Source organism: Coturnix japonica, chromosome 2 (assembly GCF_054131305.1).
Source record: "Coturnix japonica strain WE chromosome 2, WE-NBRP24, whole genome shotgun sequence".
NCBI lineage: Eukaryota > Metazoa > Chordata > Aves > Galliformes > Phasianidae > Coturnix > Coturnix japonica.
In genome coordinates, this window is record NC_140664.1 from 113413039 (window position 1) to 113440757 (window position 27719).

Below are 27719 nucleotides of genomic sequence, written 5' to 3' on the forward strand. Positions count from 1 at the left end.
CTCAGCACAATGGTACTTGACACTATTAATAGGGAAATCTATTTTATTGTTTAAAGCATCATTCTTCATGAAGTAGAAAGACCAACATCAGCAACCTACTTTTGCAGGTGGCATAATAAATGTTCTACTGAATGCATGTCTGTAGGCATGTACATGAAAATGAATCACAGAATGGCCTAGCTTGAAAAGTTCCAAAATGATCATCCAGTTTCAACCCCCTGCTATGTGCAGGGTTGCCAGCAACCAGACCAGGCTGCCCAGAGCCACAACCAGCCTGGCCTTGAATGCCTCCAGGGATGGAGCATCCACAACCTCCTTGGGCAACCTGTTCCAGTGCATCACCACCCTCTGTGTGAAAAACTTTCTCCTAATATCCAACCTAAACCTCCCCTGTCTCAGTTTAAGACCATTCCCCCTCGTCCTATCACTATCCATCCTTGTAAACAGCCACCCCCTCTCCTCCCGTTAATACAATCCCTTCAAGTACTGAAAGGCCACAATGAGATCTCCCCAGAGCCTTCTTTTCTCCAAGCTAAACAGTCCCAGTTCCCTCAACTTTTCATCATAGGAGAGGTGCTCCAGCCCCCTGAAATGCACGTGGAAGTGAATGTGAATAAAAGCTACATTACATTTGTACAGCTGATTCCCTACAGGAATGCATGACACTAAGAACGCAGAAGATTTTTTAATGAGACAGATAAAGGGTTTGTTGTCTTGAACTGAATAAAAGACAATGAAAGGCTTGGTTTGTTTCTCTGAGGACTTCAGAAAGACAGACCAGTTAACCCATGGCTCCTCAACACGGATTTCAGACATCTAAAAAAGCTCCTATGAATTACATTAAGTTTCAATGAAAAACAAGCACGTACCACCTTTCAGTGCTACACCTCATGGCTTTATGAAAGAAACAGAAGCTTCTCCAAAACAAACAAAGAAAAAACAGTTAACAGCAACTGCATCAACTGTACTACAAGGAGGAGAAAAAAATGACAAAGGAAACTTTTCTGATTTTGGAAAGTGAATTGATGCTAAAATCCCCCAAATGTAGACCTGTTCGGTCATGGAGACAGTCTCTTCATGCCACAGCAGCACCTTTGCACCCCAGAGACATGCCAGAATGCAAACATATTTTGACCAAAGAACTTGCCAGCAGCTGTTTAACACAAAACACAGGGAAATGGGGAAGGGAGCCGCACCCAGGAGGCAAAGGCAACCCACAGAGGGCATTAAACACCCAAGCTGATCTCCTGACCAAACTAATTGCATCTGTGTTGGCTAACACAGAAAAGGCTGCAGATGCTGAAGCATCTCCTAGTCTCCATTTCTTTTCTTAAGGGCTCTTCTCAACCATTTAAAACAACAAGACTATATTGTTTTTCCAATATTAAAGGCAAACAAGTGAGTAGCCCTCTGCCTATCACTGCTCAGTAACATGTTGCTAAGATTTCACATCCTGCGCCTTATCAGAAGAATAACTTCACTGGATCATTTCTAGACTTAATTCATAGAAACAAAAGCTAAAATGAAGGGATCATCTAAGCCTGCAAACTACAAACTGCTGAGCTGCTTAGACCTCTTTTTCTGCATGAAAACATACCTCAAAAAGAACAAAAAAAAACCCCAAAGCACATTAAACAGTGGTTATTACAAGGAACTGCAACCCCAAAGCTGTAGTTAATTGTTTCATCTGGAGTAGCTGAAGGAGCTGCAGAAGGGTGTAGCTCACTGGGATTTAAGACATCAGAGGTTTCCTGCCTCTTCCCCCAACTGACCTTTCCATCCCAGACTGTGTCAAGCATTTTTCCTTGCATGTTCTGTCTGTCCTCAATTCTAATGCTCACCAGAGATAATCCATCCTTCTTACAGCTGGCTGGAAGCAATGATCTTGTCTGCTACTATGAGTCTGCAATAACTGCAAACAATCGCTGTACAAAGTGTCTGCAACTGACATTAGGAGTAACTCAACGCAGAGCAAATGCAAGACTCCAAAACATGCCTGTGTATGAAATACTCCATCAGTTTAAAATATTCTGCGGAACAACCTCAATGCAAGCACTGCTCCTAAACCACATTTCTAATGTAAAAGCTTTATGAAGCATAGAAACAAACAGCTGTTGCAGAGTCACTGTTACGGTAGGAATTACTACTCAGATATTTCTTGGAAATGTTTTCCTGCTTTCCAGGAATGTGAAAGACAAAACATAACTTTAAAAAAAAAAAAAAAGATAATGTATTTTATACAGAGGAAGCTTTTTGGTTATATTAAAACATTCTTGGTGAGAAAAGCATTCCTAAAGACTGAGTGGGAACGAGACAACAGGAACAAAGCTGCTACCTACCATATATACCAGCCGTTACCCGGGTTCCAGCTTCCATGCTTGCTCCCCATTCACCTCCCAGCTGCTTCCCTCAGCATAGGAGGTGCACCAGGGATGCCCTGGCCTTATTAATGTCAATCCTTCTTGTCAATACTTCTTCCTCAAAACCTGAATATTTCACTCTGCTCTCAGCTTCATGGCATAAAGGAGACTCCACATCCATTATGCTGCCTTAAATACAAGCACCACACCACTATGCTTATGCTCTGCTGGCTGGGCTCTTATTTTACTTTAGACTAGCTTTGACCTCTGCAGCCTCCTACAAGATCTACACTTTGATTTACGCATGGCACAGTGAGGCTGGAAGGTTTCTCAGGCACCACACTCCACATTCTGTTTTCTCTAGGGAGAAGCAATAGATTTTCCCATTTGTCAATTTTCCTTTGTCATACCAGCATTACCACCGAATGAACCTTGAGTATTTTAGTTATCCTTAAAGAGATAATTGCTATTTTAAATTAACAAGAACGTGCTGTGACAGCTGAGTGGAGAACTTGTATTTAATCATAATGGATCAAGTGGAAAAAGAAATGGTATCAGTAATCAAATTCAGTGTTTAATAGGTAACCAGGGCAGTTCACGAGCAAAATTCACTATAGATGATAGAATCAGAATGGAATTTTTTTCACTTCCAGGGTTGGGCAGTGAGACAGACATAACAGCAGCCTATTGCCAGATGTGCAACACAAACGTAAGAATTCTCAAATTTGAAAGGGAAGAATAATGTAATGCTACAATGCAATGGAAAGCGGAGCAATGACAGAGGAACAGCAGAGTGCTAGGTTGTAGCAAGTAAGAATATGCCCAGTAGAGTAGCCATGGACACTGAAGCAAAGGAAAGAATCTGTTTAACCCTGGAAAGATTCAGGTATGAAAGGATCACCAGTGAGATACCCTTACCTCCACTGCCAACCTCAAATGAGGTCTGGGAAGGGATGGATCCTGGCTCCATCCCTTCCAGTCACTCAGAAGCATTGCACAGAGCTGAGCTCCCTGGGCTGGCCCTGCCTTCCCACCAGGTGCTCAATCACTGGTTGAAGCCCTAACTCAGCATTTCTGCTACAAATGAGAATAGAAAAACTGAGAAATGAAGAAGTCTTCCCAAAACAATCAGAACATAATAGCACATACCTACTTAATATATGCTTTTGCTCATCTATCCTAAACAGTCACCTCAGGCCTACAAACAGGTGCAGCTCTCTGTAGATGACCATTCGACAGAGTTTAAATAATCTTAGCTAAAAAATATATTTGTAGGTTACATCTAATTAGATACTTTTAGCACACACGCCTCCATCATCATTATTCTTCATCACATAAACAACTTAGTTTCACAGAGGTGCTTGGCTGGCTGCCTGATGCACATAACCCCATCATCACCACACTTGTGCACCTCAAAACCTTTCTTTGTACACTCCATCACCACACTTGTGCACCTCAAAACCTTTCTCTGTACACTCCCTACCCAGGGAAAACTACATGGGCTGCCCTCGCACTATTTGGAATCAGAGATACACCTAGAAATAAAAGCATGTATAAAAAAAATGCATTTTGTGGCCACTACAAGCAAACCTGTGAGTTTTCCCAAAAGAAAACTCTACAAAGATGGCAGTTACGTTACCTGTATTCAGGGTGCAAAAACACCAGAGCTGGCTCTGCTCAGCCCTACATCAAGCCTAAGGGGAAACCATCACCAGACTCACCAAGTCAGATTAACGTGCCCTGTCAAAAGGGACTACACTGGTACATAAGCCTTCAAGTCTCGACCTGATACTTTTGCATTGCTCTGTCCTCTGTTTCCAGCTGGAGAACACACCTGATAGTTTGGATCAGAAACTCTGTTAGTATGTTCAGTTTCCTTCTGCTTGAGAATCCTTCCCAACAGTTAGAGTTCAAAACAAGACCAAGCAAGTGCCGCTCTCACCTTGCCATGCTTTGGATGCAGCTAGATTTAAGAGCTGATATTGCTCCTAAATGTCAAAGTATACAGAAAGCCTAACCTTGTGCAAGGTGCCGCAGGGAACCAATAGCAGGCAGACATCTCTGTCCACATCTCTGGGAACAGCCCAGCTATAGGAATACCCTGCCCTTCAAAGATCGAGCTATTGTGTTTGAGCATTTATCGTGCTTTCCAGCCCACAGCAGCTTTCAGTCGTTCCTTTGAAGTATTTTCATAATCTACCCTCGGTACAAAATAAGTCTTAGCAGCATTAGCAGATCAGATTGAGCAGCTGTCACGAGAAGCAAATGCATTAGAAACCTAAATTAAAAGCATTTACAATCAAACAAAAATACTTAAGGAAGTGGGAGTTAAACAATGCCAACCAACTAGGAAAAAAAAAAAAAAAAGAAAAAGAAAAATGTAACATATCTGAAGATATTAGAGAGAAAAAAACAGGATATTTCTAGCTAAAAAAAAAAAAAAAAAAAAAAAAAAAAAAGCCTTGAACTTGCATGAACTTGAATTGATCTAAATGAATAAACCTGTTAGATACTGTTCTCTTTGGCAGGATGTCATTATCAGGATTGGAGTCAGTAGGTCCAGGACTCAGCAGAGATCTGAGATCTGTCCCACAGCATCAGCCCCACGCTAAGGAGATTCCCCACAACACAGGCAGTGCAGAACGTGGAATCATTTCACAACAGCAGACATGAGAGCCATGTGAAGCAGCTACTACATAGGAATGGCTGCACGGAATTAATAGTTCAGGTTGGCAAAAAACCAGTGGTGTGGGATGATACAGGTCTCTCAAGCCATGACTGACTGTCAAGGATGAACAGGGAATAATTTTTTCCATAAACTCTCAAAAGAGGAACTAGGACAGGGGAGGGGAAATAAAAGCAGCCATAAAGTGGCAGGTTTAAAAGCACATTAAAGGAGATCTTCTTTTTCTCCCCTCCATGCAGCTATGAAAGGATGCTGCAGATGCAAAGTTTACATACGTTCCATAAAACCAACAACCCACAACACCACTGCAGGCTATCAAGTACAAAGGCAAAAACAAAGATGTGTTTAGAAGGTCCTTAGCTATGAGCCAGCAGGATGGAAGCTAGGAGAATAAGCTGTGTGAATACTTGCTTGACTTGTTCTTGTATTTTCTCCCTTGATAAAATGCAGTGTGCCAGAGTAAGTTTCTGATCATCTGGCACAGAGAGGGTATACGATCTCTGAGCCAGCAGGAGAGCAAGAGAGGACAACCATCAGAATTCAAGCAAGCCAAGAACAAATGACAGTCACTCGACAGAATGGGAGAAAACAGCTTGAAACCAGTGAAACGAGTTCAGCATCTCCTTTTTTCTCCCTTTCACATCCTAAAGCCATTTCACACCATACTTTCCAAGGAACAGAACAGCTTCTGCCCTAGCCTGATCCCTAAAAAATTGTTATATACCAGAACGGTATATAACAATTATATACTAATACTCAACTAAAGAAATCCGTATTATACCCTTGCTCTTCACACTTGCAGAAAGCATCAGGTGTTTAGAATCACCTACACATTCATTACAATAGCCATCATACATGCCTCCCATAAGCAGAAATGCACACACAAGCAGCAGCAAAGCGGAGGGGGAAAAACATGTCACCATTTGTGCCAACCTTATAAACCAGAAGCATCAGACGTATAAATAACCTGATGAGGGAATACGGAATTTCCTATAGATCATATTTGTTTGAAACCTAAACGTGGGGTCTCACTGAGGTTAATGTTTCCTTCCCCCCCCCATAATTCTCAACGTGAAATTATTATATTATTTGCACAATGCCCACAACTTATGTATTATGTAAAAAAACAAAGTATCTAAAATACATTAAGCAGTAAAAAACAAGCGTTCAGAGCTTACATTTTCAGATTCCAGTTCCCCACCCTGACACAGACTTCCTGTACTGCTGTGGAACAGTCATTTGACGTCCCCACGCTTCAAATAAAACGTGCATAAAATGGAGGCAAGAGCACTTCATTTCCTCAGCAGGATATTGCAAGAATAAACAGAAGATTGTGAAATATCTGCTTACCACTGGACTGGAGGTCACATAGAAACCTTTGATAGGTAAAAGAAGCATGCTAAGTTACTCAGGTTGCTCTGGAAGCCATGCCTCCTATTTCATAGAATCATAAAATTACTCAGGTTGGAAAAGACTTTGAAGATCATCAAGTCCAACCGCAGCCTAACCATAGTACCCTCACTCTAACAACCCTCTGCTAAATCATATCCCTGAGCACCACATCCAAACGGCTCTTAACACATCCAGGGATGGCGATTCAACCACCTCCCTGGGGAAGGGATTTATTTCCATGGAAACCACAAGAGATACAAAAAGCACAGTACCACTATTTGATAGAGCAAATTCTAAGCTAGAAAGAACTCCTTTTCAACACAGGCACCACCAATAATTGCACATTTTCACATGTGATGAACAAGTGATGTATACCAGGCTTCCAGAAGTCTACACCCAGTGGAGGTGACCAGCTGTTTCCTGGTATTGCACCACCCATTGCCTCACTGTGCTCACATCCACTCTTTTGTCTCTATAAATGTTCAACAAGTGTCCATGAACGTCAATAGCTGCAATTGCTTTCACATGGAGGAATTCAACTGCACACCTTTGATTCACACACAATTCCGTATCTGATGCCATTTTGTCACTGTCCCTCTGCTGCCATCTGTCACACAGCAACACAGAGTAATACTGGTGGCAAGGGTTCAGTATCTACTCCTATACCATCAACATTTATGTCTGACATTGTAGGCCAGCGTCATAAAATAGGAGGCATTACTTTCAAAGCAACCTCCATATTGTGCTATTTCCTCTTACAGAGCATTCCCAACCTCAGCCACCCAAAGAGCTTCAGGGAGGAAAAGCTTCATTTGCCCTGTGAACTAAAGTGCTATGACTGTAGGAACATTATAACACCATAAAAACATATTCCTGTATTTTTGCACATGGGTCATTATGGAATAGGAAAGGCAGCCAGTCCAGGTCATTATGGAATACATACGCTCCCGTTGTTTAGTAGTAGATTATCAGTGCTCAACAACATCCCAAAATTAGTTCACAGCGGGTACAATTAACACCCTACAGCGAACCAACAAAAGACCCTAAATTCAGCCTTCAGGTTGAGCCAGCACAGCCATCTGTCTACACAGCACAGGGAGATCTTTCTGGACCGGAGTATAAAAAGCACTTCTGCGCTGCGGGCATTTCCTTCGAGGTATTTTTGGTCTCCCACAAGAAGCCAAAGGAACCTGTAAAACCCGGAGCCCCGCTGTAAGCACGCAGCCCCCGCTCGGTTACACGTGTTGATACGATTCGCTGACAGCGATGTCCCCGTATCTCCTTGACTTTTAAAGCACACAAAGCTCGGCCGCTTTGTTAAAGTCACACGGCGCCGAACAGAAGATATGGCAGCCCTAGAAGGCGTGCTGGGCTCTGGGTCAGGACGCAGACCGCCAGCCAGCAGCGCTAATGGCACACGCCGAGGCACGGGCAAACGTGACATACGGGACGAGAGCAGCATGTCAGAGATATTCCACAAACAAACACCAAATAAGCGGCCGGGTCACGGCCCGCAAGTGTCGTTCAGGTGGGTGAGGAGGACGTACGCCTCCAAAATCCACCGCCGGGAAGATGAGGTCGCTCAGCAGAGCAGGGGCAGAAGAGCAGAAGGAACAGGGCCGCCCTCAGCCCCGGCCGAGGAGCGGAAAGTCGGAGCCGAAACAAAGCGCCGCTCCTCCGCGCTGTAACGTAGCAAGGTGCTCTAACAAAAGGCGCGGCGCGCTCCCAACACGCCATTTCCCTTCATCCATTCAGGCCACCTCGCTTCCCTTCCCGCGTCCCCGCCGCTCCGGTACCGGGCCGAGGAGCAGCACCCGCGTGGGGCGCCCGCACGAGGCCGCGGGACGAGGCCACGAGGCGGCCCGGCCGCGCTTCCCCACACCTGCCATGGCAGCCGCGCTTCTCCCGCTCCCCCCGCCGTCCCCTCCGTCCCCCCCAGCCCCGCGCCCGGCCGCGGGACGAGGCGCTGCCCGCGGCTCCCCCGCACCTGTCGGGTGGGTGCGCGCTCCGGGACGGCAGGCGCGGCAGCGGCACTGGAGGCGGCAGACAATGGAGGAGTGAAGGACGGACACATTGACACACGGCGCCGCTGCGGCCGCCCCCTCCGCCCGGCCGTGCCACTGCGGGCTGCTCGAGGGGGGAGGGAGCAGGGAGAGCGGCGAGAAAAGCCGAAAGAAAGGGCAAAAGGAAGAGGAAAGCAACATGCTCGGCTTTTAGAGGGGGAAAACAGAGGGACACCGTCTGCTCGCTCAGCCGCGCCGAGCCGGGATGCGGGCAGAGGGAAGAAGCTGGAGCAGCTCCCCCCGCACGGCAGCACGCGTAGTGCGACCCGGGGCCGGAACCTGGCGGGGCGGGCTGCGGCTCGACGTGCGGCCGGGCCGTGCGGAGCTCGCCGGGCTGGGCGGTGCCGCCCCGAGCCTGCCCTGAGGGCTGGGGCAGCGACATGGCTCCCCCGAGGAAAGGGGAGCTGAGCCCGGAGGAGAAGGACTTGCTGGCAGTGATCGCTAAAGGTGAGCCCGGCCTGCTGCTCGCGGCTCCCGCGCCCAGGGCTCCACGCTGCCGTGGGCCTCGGCGGCGCCGTCCGTGGCTGTTCGCGGCCGGCGGGCGAAGGGCGGCCCGCGTCTCACTGCGCCCAGCGGGATCGGCCCGGCCCGGCCGTGCTGGGAACATCGCGTCGTGTGTGTGTTGGTGTGAGCCGTGTGTGTCGACGTGCCTGATTGATGTGCGATGAGAAGGTGTCTTGCTGGGGATAACCCAGGCCTCCAGCCTGTAGTGCTGCCGTACAGCATGGCTCTGCAGGCAGATTAACAGGACTTGTGCTCCTCTGGGGTGTCCCGCAGCTCTTATCGCTGATGTTAAATGCTTTTCCTTATAGAATCATACAGTTTGAGTTAGATGGGACCCTTAAAGGTTATCCAGTCCAACCTTCCTGCAATCAACAGAGACACCTACAGTAGGTAGAATCGTAGAATCCTTGGAGTTGTGGAAGGGACCCTTAAAGGTCTGGAGCCTGATGTCCGGAATGAACCTCGCTTTCTTTCACTTAAGTTAAATAGGAAGCCCTTTGTTCAATGGGAATATCAGCCTTATTTTTATTAAGTAGGACACTGTTAAAATAGTTTAACTTGGCTGATTAGAATTCTCTGTCAATAAATGAAATTCCCCAGTTTGAGACTCGGTATTCCTTAATTTCTGTTTGTTTGAATGTCTGATGTGTACTGAAGAGATGCTCATTCCCATGCCTCATCACCAGGTGTGATGGATTTATTGATGCTTAGTTACAAGGGTTTTTATTCTAATTCAGATAGAACTGGTTTTCTCCCCCTGATTCTTGATTTCTTCTTCTCACCCCCTTTTCTCTCTGTCTCTTTTTAATTAAAGGGAATGTTGAAGAGACTGGAAGGCTGCTGGGCAGCAAGAACGTCCATGTCAATTGCTTGGATGAGGTATGACACAACTGTACGAGCATTGTACTGGGTTTAGCAATTAAAAGACCGGGTCCAAAGGCCTGCCTAGTGTTAAATAACTTTATAATGCAGAATCCTGGAAGTCAGAACTCCCCTGAAGTTTCCAGCCTGCAGCTGAATAATGAACCTTTGAAAAGCTCTAAGCTTTTTCTAAAGGAAGTTTGATGTTACTTTGTGTAATACACGCTGTGTATTTTCTCTCAAATTACTACATGAGCTTTGGTGTCTATAAGGTAAGTTGAACACTGCAGCAAGACAATTGAGGGCATACCTGGCTTCTAGTCACCCCCCACCAAGCTGTGCAGCCCATCTGTTTATAGAACAGCGGGTAGTGTGAATAAAGAGCACCTGTCCTTACATTTTACCCATCCCTCGTTTGCACCTCATCTTTGCTGAACCTTAAACAGAGAGCATGAACAACTAGGTCAGAAGTGGGAAGTGCTGTCTTTTGCAAAGTCAGAGGTGAGAGCTGTGTACAAGACATAATTCTTCAGTGTGACATAAAGATGGGTGAAAAGTCTGGAAGAAAAGACTTGTGGGAGAGTCTTCCCCTTCTTTCTTTATACAGTGTTGTTCTAAAGCATGCAATGTGAGTGTAAAATGTGACATGAAGGCAAAAATGTAGTTGTCCTGTATGCATGTTGGATCCCTGAGTAGTTCATTAAGTTTAAACAGTGTCCAATGGCTCGTGTCTGTTCTTGAGTAGGTACTTCATATCATTTTATGCTTTTCCACTTTAGAGGATCAACCAGTGAGTTTAGGCTAGAGAGGACCTCAGAACTTAATCTCATTGTCTCTTGCCTTCCCACCACCATAACTGAAGAGTCAGGCTGCTTTTATGTCCCCATGGAGCCATCTGCTCTCCAGCTGACCTAACCCAGTTCCCTCAGCCTCCCTTCACAAATGCTCCAGCCCCCAACCTGGGGGCTCCTGCCATGTCTAGGTGATAATGTGCTGCCCTCACTGCAGTTGTCCCTGCCTTTATTGTAGTGGAGGGCCTGAAACTGCACAAAGTATTCAGGATGATGGGCTCTCATGAGTTCTGAGTACAGGGAAATGATCTCTTTATTACAATGATCAACAGTATTATTACAATGGTCAACAATATTGGTTATGTTTCTGGGATACTATTAGCAGTTTTTGTACTGCTGACGGATCCATTTGCTGATTGTTTTTAAATACAGTTTAATTAAGTTTTAAATAGTTATGAATTTCAAAAGCTCCTGACAAACTAATCATGCTCAGCTTGACAGTAAACTTTAGGAACCCGAGATAAATGTGTTTGTGAGTTTTAATTTATGAGTTTACAAAGCATTTATATTTGTGCAGCTGCTGGACTAGTGCACCCATGATGCATTATTAGTGCAACATGTAGGATTACTGCTGAGAGGATATGGTTTATTAATAGGCACCATAGCTGAATTATGCCTCAGGATATTGTTAAAGAAGAAACAGTATGTGCCTTGGGTATATTTAAACAGCTCGTGCCACAGACTTCTGGTAGTCTCCTTCCTCCCTGCTTCCCCAGCAGTGATAAATGCAATGATGCATGTTCAGATTTATTTAGGATTTTCAATCCAGCAGTTGTTTCATGTCAGCTTTACTTTTTTTTTTTCTGTTCCAAGTTATTTTGCCTGTAATGTGATATTCTAATATTTGAACATAAATAGTGTATGAAACACCAATCAAATATTAGCTTTGTCTGTTATCCAAGGTCGTGACGACTGGAGACTGCTCTGAGTGCATCAGGTCTTCTTTTCTTTCTCCACTGCCTTAGCTGTTATCCTGAACTCCACATTATTACTGTATTACTGCTGTTATTTTTTATTCACTTTTGTTAATTTAAGAAGTGAGGAATTGGAGCCTTGACAATCAAGTGCTTAGATACTAAAAGGATAGCAGAATTCACTTGGGAACTAGGAATTCATTTCCTTCCTTGTAGTTCTTTTCGCATGAGAGAGTCCACAGAGTGAGCATAGTTTTACAGCAATTTTCTGTTTGCTCTTACAGCAAACATGCAAACACAATTAATTTCATGCACATAACTCACTTGTTGATTAAAAAAAAAATACATTAATGCATAAGACAGTGTCTTGTTAACTTCTGGTTTGAATGTTTCTAGCCTTGTATTCCAACTGGTCTACTTTCTTTTAGATCCAAAATCACTGACAGTCAACAGTCCTTTCTGTGTGTATGTTTAGACAAGGGCCAAGTCAGATTTCAATACCTTCAGTCAGATTTTAGTACCTTTAGTACCTTGACTTATTAAATATCGTACCTAAAGTTATGTGTCCTCCAGTAATCAGACTATATTCATAGCTCTTTTCCTACCCCTTTCCAGAGGGGTTTGACCTGAAAAGGCTTCGCACTTTTTCCACGCTTAAGATAACATTAAGGTTGTTAAGAATTGTAGTACAGAGTATGCCAGTGACATCGGCAGCATTACTTTCTGTTTCCTAGTTTGATAATACTGCTGTTCACTATAATATAATGCGTGTCTTTTACAAACAGTCCACATCTCTCTGCTAGTTACAGAACTGAATACTGGAATTGCAACAGCAGCTTGCCTGTGTGTATCCACTCCTATTAGTTACCTTCAGTGCAGGGTTTTGCAGCTACTCCATTGTCAGGAATGCGATGTGTTACATATGTGAAACCAGCAAGATGGCAGAGGAGGAAGAGGAAGACTATAACTGTGAGAGATATCTGCACTCACTAAACGGTATTTCATATTAGAATTAGTTCATACTTAACTGTGGATAGAATTATTCATTCAAGTATGTATTGACTGCTTTCCAAATCCAGCTTGCAGCATATTTAATTGGATAAGGATGATCTTACTCGAAAGCTTTAAGGCTGGAAATTCTAAAGGCTTTCATTGAATGACAGTTCCGGTCGTATACTTGCTGAAACCAGGACACTGGACAAGCAGCTTTTAGTGCTATTCCTATTAAGTCAGAGGTGTTTTTACAATTCAAGTATCTTGCTGAACCAGATGCCTCCAAACTGGCCTCTAAAACGTTGCTGTTTGCAGTATATTCTGCACAGTGAGATAGAATGCTTTTCTTTCCATTACAGGACCACAAATGAAACCTAACAAAAACAGCCACAAGTTTGTTCCGTGAATGTCTCACGTTTCTTTAATAGCAGCTTATATTGCAGCATGTGAAATTATCTCAGCTTACTGAAATAAAGTGCAGCCATAAATTTGTTTTTTGATGTTGCCATTTAGAGCAGGGAGTCATGAAATTATACTGAAAATTGTTAAAACTTGCTCGATTTCTCTCGCCTTTAGGTTTTGTTCTATAGAAATAAAATTACATTGAGACTCAAACTATTAGGTTATATGAGATCATGGAGCTGCAGTAATGGTGTATGTGAAGTGTAGCCGTGCATGTTACCCTGACGCTGTTTGGAAACTTTCCCCTAGGGCTTACCCACCTTTGCATCAGTAATTACATTAGTGCAGTTCTGATAGGTCAGGGCCTCCCGTGCTCAGCCCAATCCCTTTTGTATGGTTTATCAAAAGGTGAGAATTGAGACCTGTGGTCGTTAGGGTCTAGTTAGAGCCAGGAATGGCTTTAAAAAGGCATTTAGGGCTCTGTCTGGTGTAGGACATGAAACACAATGCCAGCAGGACAGGTGAGTGGGAGAGAGGACAGAATGGTTACCAACAAGCATGACTAAACAACACAGGTTTTAGAAAGCCCAAATCTTTCTAATAGCAAAGACAATCCGACCCTATTGCTAATTTTACTGATCATTTAATGCAGGGGAAAAAATAACCACTGAGGAGTGTGACAGGTTTTGTGCAACAAGCTTCTCCTGTGACAAGAACTGGCTGTCTGGAATGCTCCCAACTTACAAAGAGAACGTGTGATTTGTGGGAAATGGTTTTCACTGTCTTTAAGCCTTGTCTGGTTTCACATATATAACAGTATCATCAGAAAACACTACAGAGAATGGAAATATTGCTGAGTGTCAGTAACCACGTTTCTTCATCAACATTTGGTGACCTGTTTTACTCCTTAATGCAACACGTGCTTTGGCAGGGACTTTTAGTATGTGTGAGCAAGTGAAAATTATCAGTGGCAGGAGAATCAAGAGATACAACTAATTCTTTTTGCGTGCTTCTTCCTTCCCCTTTTTAGCATGGCATGACTCCTTTAATGCATGCGGCGTACAAAGGGAAAGTAGACATGTGCAGGTTGCTCTTGCGACATGGAGCTGATGTTAACTGCAACGAACATGAACATGGATACACTGCCTTGATGTTTGCTGGGCTTTCAGGTAACTTATTGTGAAGTTTAGCTCTGAATTTTGTGACATTGGTGTATACAGTTTGACTTAATAAGTAGAAGGAAAGCGTTGACACCTTAGTATGACTCAGGCTTACTGTTATTTACATGGCTCATGTTAGTGTGCTGAGAATCAGCAGGACAGTGGAATGGGGGAGTTGCTGGCTTTTTCATATAACGTTTTTCTTTGTTCAGCTTTTTGAGGCCTGTATCATATCTGTACTTAGTTCTGTTTGGTCACATGCCTAAATTCATTCTGGTGATCATTTTTGTGCACAGTGGGATTCACCGTTTAATTATATTCTGTTATGCTGGAAAGGATGCTGCACCACACTGCCTTCTTTAGAATCATATCATAGAATCATAGAATTACCCAGGTTGGAAAAGACCTTGAAGATCATCAAGTCCAACCGCAGCCTAACCATAGTACCCTCACTCTAACAACCCTCTGCTAAATCATATCCCTGAGCACCACATCCAAATGGCTCTTAAACACATCCAGGGATGGCGATTCAACCACCTCCCTGGGGAGCCTATTCCAGTACTTAACTACCCTTTCTGTAAAGAAGTGTTTCCTAACATCCAATCTAAACTTACCCTGGCACAACTTGAGGCCATTTCCCCTCGTCCTGTCACTTGTCACTAGTGAGAAGAGACCAGACCCACTCTCACTGTGAGCACAGTGGGCGATAAGGTCTCAGCCTCCTTTTCCCCAGACTAAACAGCCCCAACTGTTTAGGGCACTTATAGCTATATATATCTTCTCCCAGTTCAGGTGGAGCTTTGCAATGTTCCTCTTGCTTTTCTTGTGTTCCTGATGCAAAGAACAGTAATTTTCTCAAGTGAGGAAAAGGCATTGCATAAAAACAGCATTCCTTCCACATAAGAGTTAGAATTGGAAATGCTGTATTACTTTACGTATCTACTCTATTAGGCCACCTACTTCCCTAGAACCTCCTTTTTGGTCAGATGTAACGTTTGTTACCAGGTAGAGTTTAAACTCTGCTTTCTTTCATTGTAAATACAAAAGAAAACAAGGAAAATAAAAAAACAGGGCTGTGATGCCTCAATTGGCTCAGGATGCTGCTCAAACTTTGCTAAAAGGTTTGTGGCATTGAGCAATATCCAGAGAGCAGCAAGTAGATGGGAACAAACTGTCAGAGGCTGTTAAATGCCTGCAGCATTATTGAAATCGCAGGGCTTTTATCATTTTCTACCAGCTGTGATTTGAATCTGGGTTTTAATGCTTCTTAATGTTGACTTAAAGGTTTGTTACCTGTGAGTGGAAAAGGCACTTGAGCACTTCTGACACAGAGCCTTTGTTTTAAAGTCAGAAATACTAATTTCTGTCTGCCGGCCCCTTCTTTTTTTATATTCACTTTTTCTTCTCAGTGAGCACGTGCACAGCAACTGTTAAAGCAAACATACCAGCACAAGTGGTGACAAGTGTCCTTAATAGCCTCTAAGGGCACCAATTATGTCATATAATCTTCCCACCAAATTTTAGCTTCATTTTATTTGGTATTTAGCCCAGTCTGAACACCCAGTTCCTGCTGAGGAGAAAAGAACAATCTGTTCCCTTCTCTGTGCTCCTGCAACATAACAGCACTGAGTTTTTTATTCTTAGAATAGCAAACGTTTAGTTGAACTGTCAAACGAGATTAGTAGAATTTGCTTCTGTACTGCTATCCAGGGGGACCGATTGCTAGTGTAATTGTATGCATGTGACTCCCATAAGCTCTACAGGGAGCTGAATGTGTGTTACGGAGGGCAGAGTTTTACCCTGTGTGAATTGACTTCGATGTAACCCTTTGGGACTGTAAAGAAGAAGGCAACAATGTGTATTTCTCATAGTTAATTCTTAATGTACTTAAAATTCTTATTTTTTCCTCACTGTTACACATATTGGGTCTTAATAAAAAGTTTAATTTTGCTCTTACATGAGGAAATACAAGTTGTGGTTTGTCCTGCCTGATTGCCCGTATCTTCTCCCCAAATGCAGGAAACAAAGAAATCACCTGGATGATGTTGGAGGCTGGAGCTGAGACTGATGTTGTCAATTCTGTGGGAAGGACAGCAGCTCAGATGGCTGCTTTTGTGGGTAAGCTCAAAGTCTTTTCTGAAATCCTTAAAGTAACACGTCAGATTTTGGTGCTCTTTGTTGGAGAAACGTTGTTTAATGACCTGTTTTGAACTAACTCCATTGTTTGTCATTTATTTTTTTTTCCACATCTCATCCTTTTAACAGTCAGTTTGTGTTTAATAGATGCCCAAGTGATGGTATCTGTAAGAACAAATGCTGCTGCTCTCCAAGTGTGCATGTTTATGCACTGTCATCTCTTGTCAAATAGTAAGAGGAAACTGGTCACGTTTGTGGTTAGTCACCCCCTGCTTTTCTCCCTCCACGTGTGTGAGGGAGAAATCTCAGGACCTGTTCTGACATAGGTTGGTACTTACTGATCTCAGCTTGGTTAGAATAAGGCAAGTGTTGCCACTGCAGTGTGCAACATGACCCTGGGCAGAACATGCAGCCAGGCTTCTTTCTGTTGCTGTGGTTCTTTTTTCTTCTCTTCTAAACTCCTTTCAACTTCTTTACCGACTTTGGCACAGTGCTGGGATATTCCTGGATTAGCATTCCCAAATATAACCCAAATATAGCACTTCCTATCTGTTTCCAGCAAAGTTGTGTGATAAAATATAACCAGAAAAAGCAGCGTCTTTTTCAGAAATCAGCTGTTGCTTTCCAGATGACCCCCCCCAGGAACTAAAAATGAGCATCCATTTTCATTTGATCTCAGCCTTCTCATATTCTTTAAACATCTGAGAACTCTCAGAAGTCCGTTAAGTGTTCTGGAAGAAGCTTACCTTGACATTTACATTTACTTCCTGTAATAATGAGTTAGTGCAGCTTCAATTTAGATCCTATCTGCTTTTATTCTTTTTGGGAGATAAAGATGGCCAGCACTCACTTGAGTTTCAAGCAGCAAATCCTTAACTATGTACTTAATGTGTTGAAGAAAGTCCACTTCTATTACTTATACTTGGAATTTGGAGAGCAGATATTGGTTTTGAATGTGTTGTTGAATTGCATCATTTGGTGAATGGGTAATGATGACTCCAACACAATTTTTGAGAATGCTCATTGAAAAACCCATTGCATCATCACTGCAAATATCTCCACACACACTGAGACAGGCTGAACATTGGAATCTGTTATCTTTTGTTCTCTGTCCAGTCAACTTTAAGTCATCTGTTTTTGTGTGGGAAGTGAGGATACTTCCTCACTGTCATTTGTGTGACACTGTGCTCTGTTACCTTAGAACAGTCTTCTAAAACACTGAAGGGTTTTAAATGCTGGAATTTGGTTGGTTGTGTCTTCTGCTGCTGATAAAGGGAGTCAGTGCCAAGATACATCAGTCAGTTTAAAGAATGTAGCCCTGAAGTACAGAAACTAAACACTATTTTCCTTTCAGCCTGGTAATCCATCACTTTGTCAGATGTAGAAAACAAGAAGGGGATGCAACTTTTCTCATCCTATTTCATCACGATCCTTGCTGTTGTTTTTCCCTAGGATGTTTTCCACACGTTCTGTTCTTCAGATGAATACACTGCTCTCTGTCTGAAATGTGTAAGAAGTCACAATACAATTTTTTTCAGGCTGCAAAGTGGAGAAAACTCTTGAAAGCTTGTAACGCCTATGAGATGCTATTCGGAGAGTTGTACCTCAGAGTCAGCGTACTGACTTTTCTTATGGCTCGATTGTGAATATGGTGAACGACTTTGAGAAACACTTATTTAACTCTGGCTCAGCAGGGAGGAAAGATGCATGAAGGGGGTGGCATTTGTAGAATGAAATGTCATGAAATCATTTCCTTCTGGAAGCCAAAAAGTCACATACTTTATAGAAGAAAAACAAGACCTGCTTGTTAACACTGCATATCATATAATGCTTAGCTTCTTCATGCGTAACGCTCACCTGCGTTGCTTATACTAGCTTTGGTTTCAGGTCATTCTTTTTCATGTGATGGTTACATGATTTATTTTTTTCCTCATGTACTTCTAGGTCAGCATGACTGCGTGACCATCATCAACAACTTCTTTCCACGTGAAAGGCTGGACTACTATACTAAACTGCAAGGCTTAGATAAAGAGCCAAAACTGCCAGTAAAGTTAGCTGGGCCGCTCCATAAAATTATTACTACTACAAATATGCATCCTGTTAAGGTAGAGTGATGTGTAAATTGAATGTGTTTGTTGGTGTGGGCGCTGGTTTTACTTCTATGTCAAAAGGCACTCAGTTCTTCAGTGAGTCCAGTTAAGGTGAAAAGCATTATCCACTAACTCAGATGCTTCTGAGACTGACAGAGAATTGGGCCTAATGTCTAGACATGATTCAAAAATGAAGCAATTTCAGTGTTCGTATAAGTCAGACTCTCAGAATAATACTATTAATCAGAGAGATTATTTTTAACACAGAAGAACACATACTGGTTTCTTTTCTGGATTTATTTTTTTCCTACCCTTACTTGAAATGGAAACATCAGACAATTCCCTACCTTGACAAATTGTCAGTGTTCTCTCCATGCTTGTCCCAGCATGTATCTTCCTACATGAATCACTGGCTCACCATAGTAACGGCTGTTGCTGTTTCTGGCAGCATATGCAAGAGATGTTTATTTTTACTTCCCAGTGTATTTGCTGCTTAAAAAATTGGGGTTTCTTTTAGGATTTTTCCTCCTGTGTAGTTCAGAGAAATCAATGCGTCTAATTTCAAAGACAAATTCCTTGGGCCTGCTGTCCAAAGCTGGGAATTTGTCAGTGGTTGCCAACCAAGTATCTGCAGCATATACAAACTGGCAGCTAATTTAGTGAGTAGAGGGTACGGTCTCTTTTGGAAGTGGTTAGCACAGTGTGTTATTAGTCTACCTAAAGCATTCCGAGTATGTGTGAGGTTGCTGTGTTCTCTGAAGCCTCTTAAATCATGTAGATCTCGTTTATTTAGGTTTTCAGAAAGGAAACAAATCTTAGGGCAGTGCATAGTAGTTTATCTAAATGTTTCTTTTAAAATGGTTTTAATTCTTCAGGTAGCTCTATTTCATCATCATCATAGTCATAGTATCATAGTCTCGTGCGGGTTGGAAGGGACCTTAGAGAGTCCAACCCCTGGGATTTGAGCCCCTGTGTAGCAGAGCGGCACTTCTAACACTTGCGGCACAGGGGGATTCGAACCTGTGCCTCCGGTGTTGCAATGCGACATTCCTACCACTGCGCCACCAGGGCATCTATTTCTTAGATATTTTAATGCCAGTCTTAATTTTGAGCGCTTTATGTACAGGAATTGCAAAATACTAAATAAAGACACTGACAAGAGAAGGGGAAAACAGCGTAAGACGGCAGGAGAGGAATAGTCAAAACTCCACTGAAGTTTAGATGGAAAGACTTATCTAACCGTTAATAGCAGTAAGTTTAAAAAACACTAGCTCTGAATTGGATAACTTTTTTTTTCTCATAGATTGTGTTGCTGGTAAAAGAGAACCCTCTATTGGCTGAAGTAGAAGCACTGCAGAAATGTTACAGGGTTCTGGATCTCATTTGTGAGAAATGCATGAAGCAGAAAGATATGAATGAAGTACTCGCTATGAAAATGCACTACATCAGTTGCATCTTCCAGAAATGTGTTACGTTCTTAAAAGAGCGAGAGGATAAACTGGATGGATTTATCAAAAGGTACGGATTTCTGCAGGAAGGTCCGAAGGGTGTATCTATCAACTGGCTTTACAATCCTACTTGATCTAAACTTTACAGATACCAGAAAAAGGCAACTGGAATAATCATAGGAGTTGGGCTGTCTCTAGTAGAGGCTCTGCCAAGTAGATTTTGAAGTATTCCCACTTCAGTCACTTCAGGGTTGCACCGACTCTCTTTTTTTTCCCAGTGGTATTGTCCTTTCCTGGGGTACGAAGGAAACAATCCTTGGGTTTCAGGTCTGTGCTAAAACTGGTTACAACTTGGCAATCCCACATACGCCGCGAAGTAGCAGAGAGTTCTATGGGTGGAGAAAAAGAGGGGATTGATAGTCTTGAACGAAAGGATTTCTTAAGAGTCTAGCATGGATCATCTGGGAACAATTCTTTTGCCATTTTGCTCTCTAGCATTGAGACGGTGAGATTTCTCTTCAGAAACACTTAAGCAATTGAGAGCTGCAAATCCCACTGGCTTTAGATGAGACTTGGGCTCTTAAATCAAGTAGACAGAACCTCAGAACACAGTCAGAGTTATAAAACTGCCTGATCTTAAGGTAAGCGGCCTGACCTTTAGAAAGGTCACATTGGAGCTCTGTGGACCTTCAGGTGATACTGAAAATAAATCATAAAGGCAGCTTTCACATTCTGAAATGAAATTGTTCATCAGTGAACCACAAGAGCCAACCAAATAAATACAGAAGCATCAGGACTACAGCGTGGTACTAAATGTAAATAAAGTAGAATTTTAAGTTAAAGTATTGCTGTTCTTTACTGCTCACTTTCACAATGTTCATTTTTAAATACAGGGAGTGCTTTGCTACTTGTCCACCTATAGCTGGTTCTTTTTCATTGGGTAATGGGATCTGTAAGTAAAGTAGTCATTTCAGAGCATTCTTTTAGTTATATTTGGGATAGGAAAGAGTGAGGAGGGTGAAGTACTGGATGCTGTGTTTGTTCTTGTCCCTGAGCAGTTACTGTCTGATTTCTTACCTTACTTTGTCTTTAAAAAAATTTAGTCTCTTGAAAGGGAGAGATAAAGATGGTTTCCCTGTATACCAAGAGAAGCTGATTCGAGAAAGTATCCGGAAATTTCCTTACTGTGAAGCTACGTTGCTCCAGCAGCTTGTGAGGAGTATTGCTCCTGTTGAACTGGTAAGCTTTTTCTATCAAGATAATATTTTCTAATAATTTGCATAGTAAATTCAGTTTAAAGTAAGCTTTCTTTACTCCCTCTCAGCTTCTTCAGTGTCTTGTATTAAGCAAAGGTTTTGGATGTCCCTGAACTTTCTGACAAGCTGGAGTTTATTTTACATGTCGCAGGAAAACTCTCTATACTATTCCAACCTAGTAGGTTCTTTTCTGTCTGATAGTGAATGCTTAAATGCCTGAGCTGTTAAAGGAAATTGAGGCAATTTGTTTCTGTGTCAGAACTTTCTTTTCCTGTTCTGGGATGTCCATTCAGTGTTTCTTTTCCAATGCAGTTTTACTTGCTCCCTAACTCCCCTCCCAAGTCTAAATAGATTTCAGATTGAGTCATTTCCTAGTTTAATACATCAGTTATTTGTAGTGCACATGGGAAAATCGGTAATACGTGGTAATAGAAGGACGTTCTCTGAAGCTCCCTTTATCAGAGGGAGAGACGAGACAATGCCATCTACTGTACGCTGTGTATCTGAATTAGGAGACCCTAATTACAAGTAAAATGGCTAACTTCAGCATTTCATCTTTGCTAACTCACCCTTCAGTAGTTTTCATTAATTTATAATCAATCTTACGCAAGAGTTTTAATTCTATATATATATACATTTATATTTTAACATATTTTTAACATATGTTCTTTCTGGTCCCTGAGAGCAAGATCTTGTATGTTCTGACACTTGGAAAAAAGCACAGTTTTGTCTCATACTTGGATTATGCTGAGTGAGTTAAAAATAGCCTCCATCTTAAGTGGCTCCAGTAAATGAAAATGTCCTGAGGCTTAATGCAATCCCTACTGTTTGTCTAAGCCAGGAAAATAAACACAGTGTGAAAACATAGACCTTCATGATGCATTAAGAGCTGCCTTAGAGTAAACATTTTCCTCTCTGTTTCTTCTTAGAAGAGCTTGCAGTCTTTTCTGCCTTCTTCCTTTAGTTACACTGTATTTCTGTCCATTACTGGAAAGGAGATGCAATAAAAATTTAATTTCCTGGAAGCCCTTGACCTTCAGCACATACAATTACTTGGATTCAGTCTGGGCATCTCAGCGTTGCTGCAGTCATTATAGCCCTGAATGCTTCTGCTGGTCTGACTTTTGTTTAAGGATTTCTTTAGAGCCAAGGCAACCTGACATTTTCTTCCTTTGTTACTTCAAAATAATCCTTAGTTGATGTTTACCAGTAAAATATACTAAATGTTACTGCATGTGACATGTGGGAAGGATACTGTAAATAACATCTAAATAATAATATGCAAATAATTTTCTTGAGAATTCCAGGTTCTGACCATTTGTTCTGTACTCTGAGTGCACTGAGTACAGCAGAATAGCAGTGTTAAATGAAAATCCTTTCTAAAAAGATGTACCTGTGTGTCAGCACAGAGACTAATTTACAGAAACCTGCTGTGTAGGATCTACAAATGGGTGACTTTGAAAAGACCACTGAGTTCTTGAATGGGATTGAGTATTCGTTAATAGCATTAATTATAGTAATAAGAACAGGACATTAATTCACCCAGCAGACACATTACAGTAACATTCAGATACAGCAACAAAGGCTGTGGGATATTCCCATAGCAGAATGGCACAAAGAACAGGCAGCACAAAAGTGAGAGGTGAAAGTGATGTGCATATTTCAGGTGTTATTTCAGATGAGGGAAGGAAAGCTATCAGTGATATATTTGTGAACCTCAGAAGGTACAAAGCTTCTGAGCTTTGTTTCCGTGTTTTAATGTGACTAAATGCTTAATTTGGAGATCCAGACTTATAACTTACGCAATTAATCTTCAGGACTTAACAGAGCATTAAAAGTAGAGCCTGTTCCCTTCACTGAGTGGGAATCTGTTGTCCAAATGCAGTGACATCAGTGGGGAATATTTACGCTTTAAATTATCTAGTTTGCCTGTCCAGGAAAATAACAGTTGTCTGAATAAACAGACTTAGACAGGCACTTCGTGTCATATTTGTTGCATTTAAATTGCTGTCTGTTGTACCTGAAAGCAGCACAGTTAATGTATCATTTAGCTGTTTCTTGGGACTACTCATTAAATGAATCACCGCTTACATCTGAGGTAGTGCCACTGTTAGTCCTGCAATAATAACACATTCTTCCAAAATCATTTTTTTCACTGTCAGTATTCATTCAGTTAAGGAAGGGGTACATTCCCTATAATGGACTTTGCGAATAATCCCACAACATGCAGTTATTAAAAACTGCTGTTAACATCGCCTTCAGATTTTAGTTTCATTGCTCTACGCTTGCTGGCTTTGATTCAGAACAAAGCTACAGAATGAGGAGCCATCCTGTGCAGCCACTGCTGCTTCAGAATGTAAGCACATGTTCACAAGCTGAGAGCTAGTTGCCTTCAAATGGGACTCATTTTATGGGATAAAAAAAGGAACATTTTGATCTTCCTTTCTACTGGAGCTAAGGACTAAGGTCACTTTGTATACAAAATGTATATAAATATGTGTGTTACTTGGAGTTATATGTTGTAGTTTAATGCTGTGCTGCTACAGCACCTCGAGTGAGACCACAGCTGGCCACTTGGAGGCTTGAATTGCTTTTTGTTGCCCCTCTTTGTGATAGTGCTTCTTTTTTTTTTCCTGAAACATAGTGTATAATTGTGGCATTTTCTGTGTTTTACAAAATTATTCTCTTTACCCCTCCTTGTCTTTCAGGGTTCTGACCCTACAGCTTTTTCTGTGCTTACACAAGCCATCACTGGCCAAGTGGGTTTTGTGGATGCTGAATTCTGTACCACGTGCGGGGAAAAGGGAGCAGACAAAAGATGTTCAGTGTGTAAGATGGTAAGGAGCCATACATTGTTATAACGGATCACAAAAGTTAGTGGCATTGAGGTGATGAGGATTTTCAGTGTTTGACTACTTACTGTATAGACTGGTGAGGAATTCCACCTAAGCCTACACTGAAAACGTGCGTGTCACCTACTTCTAGGAGAGGTGGCTGCAGTTCACAAGTGGGAGTACTTGCATTTCCAAGAGTGTATGTTTAAGGGTGAAGAAAGAATAAGATTTCTGTATGTTCAATGTTGAGCTAAACAAACTATTCCTCTAGAGTTTTATAGAGGTTGGAATCACTGTATGGCCTGACAGATGGCTTACAAGTATCATTAAGTAGTACACATAGAGATTTCACTTGTTGCACTAAAGATGTAAGGGTATTGTGTGTTTTTGTAATGTATCATGATGAATTGATGGTTGTGGTAACTTTCAGGTGATGTACTGTGACCAGAACTGCCAGAAAACGCACTGGTTTACCCACAAAAAAGTCTGCAAGACCTTGAAGGAAATTCATGAGAAACAAGAACTAGAAGCTGCCAAAGAGAAAAGGAAACAAGAAAAAAAGCAAAAGAAAGGTAAGGGTTTTTAGTTTCCTTGCTGACACTAATGTGGCGTGAACTGTATCAAAAGGAACAACAGTAACAAGCCTTAAAATCTGTAACAGTTAAGAGAAATATTTTTGTTGTGGCATAACAGCATAATTGCATTTGCTGGAATTCTACTCCTTCAGTTTGGAGGTGCTGCATGCTTTCCAGTATCTACGTTTTAGCACGGGTTGCACAGGTTTTTACGGCTAAAGCATTTTGAGTTACACTGCACTGTTTCAAAATCCAGATTTTTAATCCAAGTAACGTAGAAGTTTCACGCTACATAATTTTCTGTTGGAGGTGTTAGGAGGAGTTGGATAGTAAGACAGCAGACTGTTCCTTCCATAGCCAGTTGGGACCATGGTAGGTTTCAGCAGGGCTGTGGCTGGGTTATGACATTGTTCACAGCTGGTTATCAGTCATAAGAGGAAAATACGAAACCACAGTTAATAATTTCTGATGATATCTTCGGCTTTCCACAAGGCTGCTTTCCTTCCAGAATTGCTAAACCCACCCCTGCTTAGCAGAGTCAGAGCAAAAAGTCATTTAACACTTAATTTTTTCTAAAAAAAAGTTATTTGAGAACTAAAGTTGCAATTGCTGATTCTTTTCCGTGCAGTCAGGTTAGAAAATTTGGGATGACTCATTTCAGCTGGAGTTCATTGTGGTCAACTGTTAATTAGCAAAGAATTTCTTCGATCTGTTATGTGCAAAAGTGCTTCTTACGTAAAGATAAAGATAACATAAATACGTCTTTTTTTTCTTCCTTACAGACCACCTGTATTCTGCATTTAATCAGCCTGGAGCCTTTCTTTGAAAGGCCAACCATGGTGTCAGTAAAGCATGTTTGAATTGGAAGTTGAAATACAGTCCTACTCTGCTCCTTTATGTATAAAAAGGAACTGTGGCAAAATTGTAGATAAACTAATGAGAGCTTTGTGCAGGGTTTGTTTCAGAATAATCTTACAGAGACTTGAGCAGAACTCTTAGGTCTTTTTTGATTAAGCTTGCTTAAGCTATTCACTTCTGTAACTGATGCAGTTTCTTAGTGTTTATATTCTTCCAGAGGAAAAAAATGGTTCACTTGCAGATGAGTTCTGTGTTTACTGATGATGAGTTTTCTTTTTTGTGTAGATGAAGAAAAACTAGAAGAGGCTGGTTCTACAAGCGAAGAACAGTCAGCTCCTGGCCCAGATGCTACCAAAGAAGCGGATCCAAATCTGTGGATCCAGACTGACCAGACAGAAGAAACTGAACTTACCAAAGAGCCAGAAGCACAAGCCCCACGTCCTGACAGCCCCCTGGAAAGTGAGACTGGCTTAGCTGACATTGCTCTTCAAAAAATTCAAGATTCTGAGGAATAAGAAAGGTTGGAAGGGACTGAGTGTTCTGGTAAAGTCCCTCTACCCCAATAGTCGTAAAGAATTTTTTTATGCTGACCATGTCTGAGTTCTTACAGCACAGCTTATGCAGGGCTCCCTGTAAATGACAGCATAGCTTTGTTCATCTTGAGATGAAACACTGGCTGGTTTGTCTTCAGGTTCTGTTGTAGATTATAAAAATAGCTATTTATTATTTGATGAAAACTAGAGTGATGCAAATCCAGCTATATGTATGCCCAACTGTAAGCATAGTAAAATCTATCAGCATCTGATCAAACAGCCATTTAAGTTTGGGAGTATTCACTGTTTTAGAGCCAGAAAAATATTTTAAGTATAATTTTTAAGACTTTTGTTTTCTGCAAGTACACAGAACTACAGTTAAAAGCCTTGGGAAGCCAGCACCCCTTTATGAAGCTTTATTTGAAAGAATTCAGTAGCAGTTAAGCTTCTGAAGATACTCATCTGAATTCTCCAATTTTCATGACATTACTGTAAATACTTTTGACTTGCGAGTGCACAACAATAGTGTCTATTCGGTGGCAATTTCATTAAGTGATGCAGCTGTTTTGTAAGTCTCAGACTGACTGTGAAATGTGTGTGTTTCAAGAGATTAATCTCATTATTTATTTGCTCCAATATATTCCAAGTTTATCAAAGTTTAATGGAAGGAGGAAGACTGGAAGGATTTTAACTATTTTGAATGTTACAAATAATGGTTTCTAAATCTGTGCTTTCAGGTAAAGATGCCTTTGAGCACACTGGGATGTATGTGAATGATTTCATAAACATATGAGATGTTTAATATTTTACATGCTGAACCTGATCACAATTAAATGGGACTGTTTGTAAACTACAACTGATAAACTGTATCAATGTCACTCATTGATACCACTGATGTTTGACTTTGGCTTTCTATAGCTAAATACTATATCTTGAAAACCAGCATCCCTTAACTGTTCTGTTTTCACTCAGTTTTACATTTTCTCATGAAAGAAGGGAATGTCATGACTTAAAATACCACTTGCTGCATAAAGATGGTAGGATTTTATATTCTCCAGTTGTTGGATGAATAATATGTTTGGAATACAGCAATATCCTTCAGCGTAGAGGAATAAACAAACCACCTTCCATATAGAGTAAAAATGCTATTAATTTTTTTACTATTTAATATATTGAACATTTTTGTGTATTATTCTTAAGATTTTAAGAGGATGCATAAATGCAGAGAATGTACCTTTTGTATGATCAAGAGTGTTTTAATTTCAAGGATTAGAAGAATAAAATGTGAATAATAAAGGGAAGGTTTTCAAAAGATGAGAGCTGAGTGGCAGTTCTGTTTATTGCATCCTTTAACCCTACCAGGACATTTTGTGATGTTCCCACTTGAGATCTATGGGCTTCCTGTAGCTCAAGTGTATGAGTAGAGGGCAGAAAGCAAAGATGCATGTCTGGAACATAGATCTGGAGTCATGGGAATGCAGGAGTACTGCTGGTTCCCAATTCTCTGCATAGCAGGGTCTGACTGGGATATATTTCTCTTCAGTGCTTTTCTGATAATGCCATTCCTTCAGGACCAACAATTCAGGTTCTCAGAGGCACCATAAAAACCACCACAAACATTCTGACTTCATTCCACCAGCCAACATCTTTTCTAGGTGAGAAAAGCCTAAGCAAGGAGGTAAAGTTTGAAAATGGGAAGTAGGTGTGAAGTACAGCCTACCCAGTGGAGATTATGTGCTTGCATTTGTCCTCATTCAAACTTCAAAAGGCTTCAGAACCATAAACAGAGGATGCCACACTTCT

At 41.7% G+C, this 27719-nt stretch overlaps 2 protein-coding genes across 3 annotated transcripts in view; one reads left to right on the top strand and one right to left on the bottom strand.

Annotated features, from left to right (window-relative positions):
• The window catches only part of BZW2 (basic leucine zipper and W2 domains 2), a 51712-nt gene extending 43158 nt beyond the window's left edge, over positions 1 to 8554 (bottom strand). The window contains exon 1 of one of the 2 annotated variants that reach the window (XM_015853747.2): positions 8426 to 8554. The gene's annotated coding sequence lies outside the window, so the exon portion shown is untranslated. Of the gene's footprint in view, positions 1 to 6224; positions 6599 to 8425 lie in introns of those variants that run through there. The other variant, XM_085538518.1, reaches the window with a different exon arrangement.
• A 231-nt stretch (positions 8555 to 8785) lies between these two features.
• Positions 8786 to 27233, top strand: ANKMY2 (ankyrin repeat and MYND domain containing 2). Its single transcript, XM_015853743.3, has 10 exons — positions 8786 to 8948; positions 9820 to 9884; positions 14057 to 14195; positions 16206 to 16304; positions 18267 to 18427; positions 19716 to 19930; positions 20964 to 21099; positions 23825 to 23953; positions 24381 to 24522; positions 25669 to 27233. The coding sequence occupies exons 1-10, from the start codon at positions 8882 to 8884 to the stop codon at positions 25896 to 25898; spliced, it is 1383 nt and encodes a 460-aa protein (XP_015709229.2). The 5' UTR covers positions 8786 to 8881; the 3' UTR covers positions 25899 to 27233.
• Positions 27234 to 27719: the final 486 nt, after the last annotated feature.